The sequence below is a fragment of the Eutrigla gurnardus genome, assembly GCF_963514095.1.
Source record: "Eutrigla gurnardus genome assembly, chromosome: 8".
Taxonomy (NCBI): domain Eukaryota; kingdom Metazoa; phylum Chordata; class Actinopteri; order Perciformes; family Triglidae; genus Eutrigla; species Eutrigla gurnardus.
Genome location: NC_139922.1, coordinates 23,131,376 through 23,141,871, shown reverse-complemented (window position 1 = coordinate 23,141,871; position 10,496 = coordinate 23,131,376). Strand labels below are relative to the sequence as shown.

Here is a 10,496-nt window from a genome sequence, read left to right as displayed (position 1 = left end):
TCATGTTGAGTACAACAACCACACAAAGCAGCTGTAAATTATACATCCTGAATTCCCTGCTGAATAAATAATGATATTTCCCACAAACGGGTTGAGTTCATACTCCAGTCGGAACTTTGCAGTATGATTTGGAAGGTGCTTATTACGTGGAACCTGGAACCTCTTTTCATTCCCTGCAGGATTCAAGACGGCTTAAAGGGCAGGGATTTTTTTATGATGTATGAGCCAATGGGCTGCGCGGGAAGTGCTTTTGTGCAACCATCATGTCACATAAACTGCAATTCAGGTCACTTCAGTTCCTCAAACAAGACCTGAGGAAGCACGCCCCGAACGTCAGTGCAGCTGAACAGCGGGGCAGAGAGACGGGCTGACATGCAGTCACGTGATCGGCCCACTGAATGACATCATTGCAGAGAATCTGGGACAAAGAGGGAGGGGAGCTGGAGAGCGGGCAGATGCAATGAGAAGACCTCATCATCAACGCGGAGGCTCGCCTAACGTCCACTCGAGTGGGACGGAAGCATCCTATGCAGCAGAAGCACTCAGCCATCTTGAATCATTTATAATGTATTTGGTGTGCAGTCGAAAAGAAAAGTCACAGATTTCAGAATGGGCTCGCACCCAGCAGGTTATGACTAGATCTGTATTGATTTGCCCGTTGCCACACCTACATAACAGATGTATGCACTCCTTGTTCATTCCTCTGCATGCATAATACATTGGATGTGTTTGAACTCGCCCTTCATTTAACGAGCACTCCCTTTAATTTATAATGCACACAAAATGGAAAGGGTTAAAGGTTAAAAAAATGCACATATTTGACATCAAAAAATACCTTTATCTTATTGCAGTGTAGCTACTTTAAGAGCAGGTTCTACAATCATAATTGTGTTGAAATTTCAATGCAAAATACACCACACATTGATTTATAGGTTACAGTATAATGGAGGTGGCAAAAAGTGTTGTTTTTTTTTATCCACGGGGCACAGAAGCAAATCCCCCGCCCAGCATGTGGGCCTATAAATCTGGAAGCACCGCCCTCCCTGTCAGCAGTAGTTGCAGCGACCCCGTTGGGTACAACACGCGACGCAAAACATAACCGTTTCAAAAAATTTCATTTTCTTTCTCTGCTCTTCCTCTAGAACCTCAGTCGAAACCATGGTAAGCTTGTTTTTCTTTTCTGTCTGTCTTTCCGGAGCCGTTTTTAGCGAGGTAGAACTGATCAGCACCCGGCGTCTCGACTGTTAAACACGACCTCCATCTCTCGGCGCTCCAATTTAATATGACATAATATCACATATTATTATCATTCCAATACAGACCTGTACGTAAGTAAACAGTGTCGCGCTGCTGCTGGTTGGTGCACGGATTTGTCCGCAGCACCGGAGCGGTGTGGTTTTCATTGTGCAGAGATGAGAACAATGCACCGACTGTCTCCATTCAGGTTTCCGTAACAGGCACTAACAGGTGGATACATCCGGTTGTCTTCATGAATTAGCAGCATCAATTGTCTTTAACGTTATTTATTTATTTTATTATTGTTGTTATAAACTCATATCACACACCTTGCAAATGTCATAGTCTCTTTGAAGAAAGGGAGGGGCAGCTTGGGTGGGGATATATGGCATTAGATCGTCGTTTTTAATTCATAGACTGGTTTTACAGCAGCAAATATATTTTTAATAACATCCAGAAAAACAATACATTTAAGCAACCCAGAGCTTCTATTTTAAGCATGGCTTGAACAACAAAGGGCTTCCTGTAAAAGCGCATTTGATTTCAACCAAGCAGCTCATTTAATTGGGATTACATGCAGGTATTATACAAGATGACAGGCTTGTGATCGGGCCAGATTATGTCCTCCAAGCAGCCGCAGTGATTGTGCATCCTCAAGGCACGAGAGCAGGTGGAATATTCCAGGCGGTTGATGATGTGCATGCACATGCATTTGCATTTCTGCTTATGCATGCAAAGGAAGGGAGAGTGTGAGATGGAAAAGACAAGCGGACAAAAGAGGCTTGCAGGAAAGACGAGAAGAGCGTCGGGCCGCTGTCAGCCATTGCTGTGCCCTGCAGATTGTGGTGCAGGGAGGTGCCTCCTGCTGCACTCCCTGTTCATCTCAGATGATGGGGGGAGCAACTGAATGTTCCCAATATTGAGATGAATTATTATGTTAGATTGTATCCAGCAGCATCGGAATGCAAATTAATGTGGAATTAACACTAAATGTAAACGTATATAATAACCTTGTTTTTTCTTTCCACAGCGCGAGTGTATCTCCATCCACGTCGGTCAGGCTGGTGTCCAGATTGGCAATGCCTGCTGGGAGCTTTACTGCCTGGAACATGGGATCCAGCCGGACGGACAGATGCCCAGTGACAAGACTTGCGGCGGAGGAGACGATTCCTTCAACACCTTCTTCAGTGAGACTGGAGCTGGAAAGCACGTCCCCAGAGCTGTCTTTGTCGACCTGGAGCCCACTGTCATCGGTAATCTCCAATTCAATATAGATGCCATAGTTAGGCTTTTATTTGTTTTTTTAAGTCGAACCCCTCTAGTAATTTCTGATCGAATCGGTCTCCTCAGATGAGGTGCGCACTGGGACCTACCGCCAGCTGTTCCACCCTGAACAGCTGATCACTGGCAAGGAGGATGCTGCTAACAACTACGCCCGTGGACACTACACCATCGGCAAAGAGATCATCGACATAGTGCTGGACAGGATCCGCAAACTGGTATGATATCGGCAGGGATCCTTTATTGATTTCAAATATTGAATTCAATGACAACTTTTTATAACATTGTCTCTCCCTTTCTGTCCTCAGTCTGACCAGTGCACTGGACTTCAGGGTTTCCTGGTTTTCCACAGCTTTGGAGGAGGCACCGGCTCTGGTTTCACCTCCCTGCTGATGGAGCGTCTGTCTGTCGACTACGGCAAGAAGTCCAAGCTGGAGTTCTCCATCTACCCAGCTCCCCAGGTGTCCACAGCTGTGGTGGAGCCCTACAACGCCATCCTCACCACCCACACCACCCTGGAGCACTCTGACTGTGCATTCATGGTTGATAATGAGGCCATCTATGATATCTGCCGTAGGAACCTCGATATCGAGCGTCCCACTTACACCAATCTGAACAGGTTGATCAGTCAGATTGTGTCCTCCATCACTGCTTCCCTTCGTTTTGATGGTGCCCTCAATGTTGATCTGACAGAGTTCCAGACCAACTTGGTGCCATATCCCCGTATCCACTTCCCTCTGGCCACCTATGCCCCTGTCATCTCTGCAGAGAAGGCTTACCACGAGCAGCTCTCGGTGTCAGAAATCACCAACGCCTGCTTCGAGCCAGCCAATCAGATGGTGAAATGCGACCCTCGCCACGGCAAGTACATGGCTTGTTGCCTACTCTTCCGTGGTGATGTGGTGCCCAAAGATGTGAATGCTGCCATTGCCACCATTAAAACCAAGCGCTCCATCCAGTTTGTGGACTGGTGCCCCACTGGTTTCAAGGTCGGCATCAACTACCAGCCACCCACTGTAGTTCCTGGTGGAGACCTGGCCAAGGTCCAGAGGGCTGTGTGCATGCTGAGCAACACCACTGCTATCGCAGAGGCCTGGGCTCGGCTTGACCACAAGTTTGATCTGATGTACGCTAAGCGTGCCTTTGTTCACTGGTATGTGGGTGAGGGTATGGAGGAGGGAGAGTTCTCTGAGGCCAGAGAGGACATGGCAGCTCTGGAGAAAGATTATGAGGAGGTCGGAGTCGACTCCATTGAGGGTGAGGGAGAGGAAGAGGGAGAGGAATACTAAAAAGCTTGTTAAACAGGAAATTATTCGTTGCAATGTGTTCTTGAATGCATTCCAAACAGAAATGTTTGTCAATTACCAGTTTGGCTTTGTTTTCAATAAAATCCATGTGACATGTGTTTGTCTTTCATAAGGTAAACCTCAATATGAGTGTCTGACAAAATTCAGAATTTTGACCTATGCCACATGAACAAGTTTATACTATACAGCATATAGGACGGTATACTTTACAGTTACAGTTTGTCATTAAAAAGCTGTAATTAGTTGCCATGTAGAAGCTATGGGTCACTAGCAATACAATACTTTTTCTTGATTCTTATTTTTAAATTGTGTGAAAAAAAAAGAATTCTGAAGGTGTAAAATTGCTTTCTATATACAGCTCAGAAATCAGAAATCATATGAATTTTACTTTGAACAAAATATAAATTTATCAAATATGGATGAAACCAGTGTCAAATCAAACGGAGCTCATCTCCACCAAGCTGCTTCATCAGTGGTCTAACTACTGCTAATGAATCGCAGGGAAACGAGACTGTTTTGAGCCAAGTTTATTGGACAAGCATTCAAATTCAGTTGTGTCCAAAATGAAAGTAAGTATACACTTCTACCAAACTTGTAGGTACAAAAGATCAGAGCATGTCACAAGTATAATTCTGGGAAACGTTTGATCGAAAACCTAAATATTCGTGAGTTTGTCATTTAGAAAACATGTTTTTAAAAAAAGTGTATAAAAAGACATCTCGGCTGCAAAAAACTCGCAAATCATATGTTTCTCGGTTTTGCGTTTTGGTGATGCGAGGCCGCTTCACACCGGTCGGTTTCACACCGGTCGGTCCTGCAGCAGAGGGCAGTCGTCCACAGCTCCCCGTCGGTTCAGAAGCTTCCAGAACATCGAGGCCCCGGAGCAGCCGTGAGCCCGGCCGGCCTGCGGGTCTGCAGACGCAATCAGGTCCTCCTTCAGAGGACGGTAGGACTTAAAGCGCCTGTTGAGCGAAGCACAAAAACCATCAGGGATAAAGCTGCTCATTCTGTCATCTTTCCCAAAGTAAAAAAAGAAGCTTCCAAAAGACAAACATAGAACATCCTATTCCTCAAAGTAAATACATTAGATTGTCATTCTTACTTGTAAGAATATGCTACTATCCCCACTGCTAGAACCAGGACCAGGAAACCCACCACCATGGCGATGGTACCAGGAGCGGACAGACCTGAACCTGAAACAAGCGTCACACGTTCAGTAAGCCGGTAAAAACCGGACACGTTTGCTGGACTGTGTGCATGGCGGTCCGTTGCGTACTCATGTCAAAGTTGACTTTAGCACTGGTGACAGCCAAGCTGACATCATTGGCCATGGACACGTTGATGCAGTAGACGCCAGAGTCGTTGAAGAAGTGACGCAACACCAGCTGGCACTCTTTGGAGGGCTCCACCATGTTGCACGCCGTGTGCAACGGCCTCAAGCACTCTGCATCCAGAATCACGCTGCACACCTCTTTTGGGAGGCTGGAAGAAGAAGGAGAAGATGCTCCGGTGAGTCAGAATAAACAATGGTGGTTTTAAAGGATTATTTGATGGAGAGCAGTGGAGGAGCGTTCACCTCCCCTGGCAGGTAACGGTGATATCCAACACATTTCTGGTCATGTCGGGTGTTGCCATCACAGCATTGTCCATTTGTACAATCTCTACTTTCTCAATGCCCTCTGAAAACAAAGACAGCAGGTCATCCCAAAAGGTTTTCGTGGTACATCTTGGCGAACGCTTATCGAATGAAAAGGTAACCCACCGAACACTTCGATGCCGGTGCAGAAGGAGCCGTAACGATAAATCACGCAGTCGTCGTCGTGGGGTTTGTCATCAGCATCCCTCTTAGCAACGACTACCACCGCCGGGTCCATTCGGCCCATCAGGGTCACGGTTCGCTTCGCACCTCGAGGGAATAAACAAAAGCAGGGAATTAGGTCGCCATAATTCAGAGGCAAATATTGTACCCTTGACAAAGGTTTTTTTTAAAAGCTATTAAAAAACGTACCTTTCCTTGCCTCACTGCCGGGGGAGGGGGTCTTGACCACCGTGAGTGCTTCCTGGGCAGGCTGAGCGTTGGGGGCTGTGGAGGCCTCCTCCTCAGTGTTGTCCTCCTCTGTGTCCGAAGGAACCATGTTGACGGTCAGACCAGTTGCCTTGGTGAAAACTTTTATGGGGACTACGGACGCCAGTACGGCAGCTTCTACTACAAACAGGGGGGATTGTTGAGTTACATCTGCGTTTCAATAAGACGTACACCTGACGCTAAGGTAACATACATGGCTACAAATATTGGAAATATCATTGCATTGTTTAGCTTTTCAGGAAGACTTAAACCCCGTTGACTTTGAGACCAGGGAACTGAAAGTGTGAAAATGCTGACCCCAGGTTTTAGGACACTTTAGGACATCTCTGGTGCTCATGAATCAACGTGTTGTTTGTTTAACACCTGTTCTTTACCTGTGGTTCCCTGATGAGAAGGTGGACCAGGGGCCTTGGTTGAGGCATCCACCGGTGGGTCACAGGCCTTGTCCGGGATGACCGCCTGGATCACCACCTGAGGCTTGAACGAGCCAGAGCTGATGTAGGTGTGAGTGACGGTTAGCTCTCTGGATATCAGGGCTCCACTTGCATCGCCAAAGTCCCAGTTGAAGGTGATGTCCGCGCTGCTGAGGTACTGGCTGGGGTCGTGGAGGGTGATGGTGAAGGCGATCGCCCTGTTCTGGATGAAATGCATGTCCGCTGCCACGATGTCGTTCACTTGGTCCAGGGAGACGGCGAAGGGGATCTGGTCTGAGGAGAACACCAAATAATGAGAGAGGTTTGTCAAAGAATGAGTACAGGGTGTCATATCTAGTGCCTATTAACCTGTTTCTATGAACCCATACATACAGTCCTTAACTCACCGGTGATGGAGAACTGAGTGGAGGCGTATCCCAGAGGAATGAACTTCTCCTTGCTGCGGTAGTGGTAGATAACAATGTCCATGGTGTAGGAGCCCAGTGGGATGTCATCCGTGTCAATGGTCAGGGAGGAAGAGCAATCGTCTGCCACCTGCCAGTACTGACCTGTCAGGGAGCATCCAGAGTACATATCAGATACACTCTACTGCCTTTTTACCTAAATACCTATACATTATCTACGTGTATTCGTCTCATAATATCAGGTGAACAAAACACAACTTTTTGTACGATGTGTTTAAAGGCCTCAAAAGAAGAAATACTAACAAGAGTAAAAGATATGACACTTTTTTGACACTTTTTTGCTTTCATGTAGGATAAATGAAGCGACGTAATCTGGTCATATGATAGGGCTCAAACCTAATCCATCCCGGCGCATGTTTCAGGTCATGGCATGTGCCACGAGGAACTCTGTGACCCACAGAAAAGACGCCAGCCACACTCACCCCAGGTCTTCCAGACAAACACGTAGGCCGGCTTCTTGTCCTTCTTAATTGGGGTCCCGTCAGGGAACACAGCCTCCCAGTCTGTGTTCTGATTCGGGTATACTGGCTCGGACTCCTTGTGCTTTGTTCCTGCAGCAGAGCGTTGAGACCGTTAGAGACCGTGATGAAGACATTTAGAAGAGCCTGCTATGCTAGCAGTTGGTTGAGGCTACATGCTAACGTCAGTATGCTGATGTTTTGCAGGTTTTCTCTCCACTATCTTCACCATCTTTAACATTTGGGCACTAAACACAAAGTGCAGCTGAGGACGATGTTATTAGTTTTGCATCTAGTTCAGTGTTTTGTAATAAATCAAAGTGGACATTAATGTGATGTCTGCACCGAGCTCCATGTAAATCCATCCAATAGTTATTGAGACGGATCAGGGGATAAGCAAAGTCCTTGGTTTCATCCTCTTGGAATCATAAAGATAGTTATTGAGCTATCAAAAATACCCCCATTGTGTGTGTGTGTGTGTGTGTGTGTGTGTGTGTGTGTGTGTGTGTGTGTGTGTGTGTGTGTGTGTGTGTGTTGTGTTACCGTTAACTATGCAGTCTTCGGCCCAAACGACGTCTCCGTCCGGCTGCAGCTTCTGGTTGTGTGGGAACTTCAAGTCGATGGTAAAAGTCACCTTGGCTGCTGTCAGAGTCGGTGAATCATTCCCCACATTGAAAGTCACTTTCCCACCTGGATGAAGAAAATATACACGTCTATGTTAATGAGCCCCGAAATCAATATCGATTAATTTATGGTGACATAAGACCAGTCACAATGTTCCAAGGGATCTTTGTTGCATGTCAATACAGTCTCTCTCTCTCTCTCTCTCTCTCCTTTCACTGTCGAACAAAAATGCCTCAAACATACTGAAAAGTGAACACTTGAAAGTGATTATCAGACAATATTTCTTCAGATCTACCTTTCCAGGAGTCTCGGTATCGCGGGTCTCCATCTTTCCAGATTGGGTACATCTTATTGTTCCATGATGGATAACGAGTAAAACGGTTTCTTGGCTCTGAAATATCACAAATAAAAACAGAATGTGAGCTGAATGTGACCGAAGGTGCCCACCAAATTTTATCATCAATGTAATTCTCTCGACCCCCCCCCCCCCCCTCAATCCCTCTCATGTGATGCTCAGCTGAGTGTGTGCATGATTTTTTTTTTTATCACAGATTAACAATGTCACACAGCTGAATTTGGATTGAACACAAAGGCAGATAACAGACCAAATGATCAGCTAAATGAATTTCTCAAAATATTATATACATATTTATATATGTATATTTATATACACATGTCTTGAAATGTGTTTCCTTGTCCTTTAGATGTTAGAACTCTCTCTTCAGGGCCAATCTGAGGAGGAGAAATCATTACAACGACCAATAACACTTTCAATGCTACATAAAGCTTCAAGGCTGACTTGAAAGAACATTCAACTTATCCTTCAACTTAAGAATAAAAGGATTAAGATAAACCGTCGGCCCTTTGCTTTGTTAAGGTCACATTCTGTGTCTTTTACATTCATGCATGGTTGAATAAAGAGGTCATGGGGGAGGGGGGGGGGCATGAAACTGGATCTTGAACTGGACTCAGATCTATAGATCAAAACAAACGCAGTATTTATGTTTGAAAACTGGGTTCAACTGTGAGGAAGGAAAATGACTGAGATTTAAAGGTACCTTCACTAAAACGCTGACAGAGTTGGTAACAGTGTGCCATGAATATTGTCCTAAAATAAACTGAAGGTTTAAGAATGTTCCCACGTCCCTGTACTGAAGGAGTTAAGATAAAGAAACTGACATTTTAAAAATAATTCTCACACTAACCCAGCATAATATAATTCAGACTATTTACTACAATATGTAATATTAAGTCTGTTTAGCAAAGCAGTGATGGAAAGTAACTGTACATAAATATTTGAAACGTTATACATCTATTTCACTGCATTTCAGAGAGAAATATTATACTTTGCACTCCAATTATCTCATATAAAAGTAGATTAACAATCTCTGATGTTTTTAAATACTTTGTTAGCATTCATTTGGAAGAGAGAAGATGTATTTTCTGTACTTACTTGCCCCGGTGTGTGAGGCCACTGCCAGCAGCACTAACAGCACAGCAGACGTCCACATTGTCGGTGCCCCTCCTCTCTACGAAATATCCCTTTAGTGAGCACCAGGCAACAGAAATCAGGCTTTATAAAGCGTCTGAAGTTTGACGACAGACAGATTATTAGAAGAAGAAACGCCTCCTTTCTCCCGGAGCCCTGCAGACCTCCTCCAATCAGACTTTAAGGGGCACCTGGACTTATTTGTGTATTTACAGTAAAAAGCACGTCTCTGGGATTAAAGTCGTGCATACAGTAGAGAAAGAAAATGCATAATCACATAAGATATGTTGGGTTCCACATGCTCTTTTTGCATGGCAACAAATGGGATCATAAGACGTGCTCGAGTGTGCAGAAACCGAACAAAAGAAATATCAAAAAACACCCTCAAATATGAACCTCATAAAGCTGTGCTCAGTGATATACATTTATAACTTCTTGATAAAGCAGTTAAAATATGTTCCTTAAAGACCAGCTATAGCATTCACATGCTGGTTGCACATTACTGCAAGTATTAACGGTCAAATTAATTTGCTGGTCATATTTCTGTACTTGTAGGTCACATTTTACCTGCAAGTATTTGCACATTGTGCCTTTTGTGGTTATATTTTAATAAATAGATGAAATGCTTCTTCCACCATCTATACTGTAGTAGAGTCATCGATAAATATTGTATACACAGTCAAGTAAATGTTTTATAATAACATCAGCATAACATCATTATGTAATTGTTCTTTCTCATGCTAATGTTTCATGATCCTTATTGTTAACCTCTTCATCTTTTTCTTTTGGAATGTGAATATTTGGACGGTTTCCTTCGGGATAAATCAAGTTCTATATCATCTTATCTTGGCAATATTGCAAGGTAGAATAATAAAACACTCATCAAAAATACAAATGAATGAGTTATTATATATTAATATGTTTAAAGGGTAACAATGCCAACAGATCATGTTGAAATCATGAGGTTACAATGACATTCATTTTTAAGTCTTGGGTGACAATTCAACAAAGCACGTGCTTTCAAATACAATATGAATGGCCCCCAAAATCTGCTAAAAATCACCTGACAAATTTTTGGGCTGCCTGTCTTTATTCCTAAGTATGTGCGGATTTACTC

The 10,496-nt window shown here is 44.2% G+C and overlaps 2 protein-coding genes across 2 annotated transcripts; one reads left to right on the top strand and one right to left on the bottom strand.

The window, feature by feature from the left end:
• Positions 1 to 1,024: 1,024 nt before the first annotated feature.
• LOC311016684 (tubulin alpha chain-like) lies at positions 1,025 to 3,832 on the top strand. Its single transcript, XM_084014554.1, has 4 exons — positions 1,025 to 1,161; positions 2,267 to 2,489; positions 2,587 to 2,735; positions 2,826 to 3,832. The coding sequence occupies exons 1-4, from the start codon at positions 1,159 to 1,161 to the stop codon at positions 3,804 to 3,806; spliced, it is 1,356 nt and encodes a 451-aa protein (XP_083870680.1). The 5' UTR covers positions 1,025 to 1,158; the 3' UTR covers positions 3,807 to 3,832.
• Positions 3,833 to 3,975: 143 nt separating this feature from the next.
• pmelb (premelanosome protein b) lies at positions 3,976 to 9,453 on the bottom strand. Its single transcript, XM_084014553.1, has 12 exons — positions 9,344 to 9,453; positions 8,186 to 8,281; positions 7,810 to 7,956; positions 7,231 to 7,359; positions 6,731 to 6,892; positions 6,285 to 6,617; positions 5,833 to 6,030; positions 5,587 to 5,730; positions 5,401 to 5,503; positions 5,101 to 5,306; positions 4,927 to 5,017; positions 3,976 to 4,786 (listed from the first exon to the last, which is right to left on the bottom strand). Exons 1-12 carry the CDS (start codon positions 9,399 to 9,401, stop codon positions 4,624 to 4,626), a joined length of 1,830 nt encoding a protein of 609 aa, XP_083870679.1. The 5' UTR covers positions 9,402 to 9,453; the 3' UTR covers positions 3,976 to 4,623.
• Between the last annotated feature and the right edge of the window lie 1,043 nt (positions 9,454 to 10,496).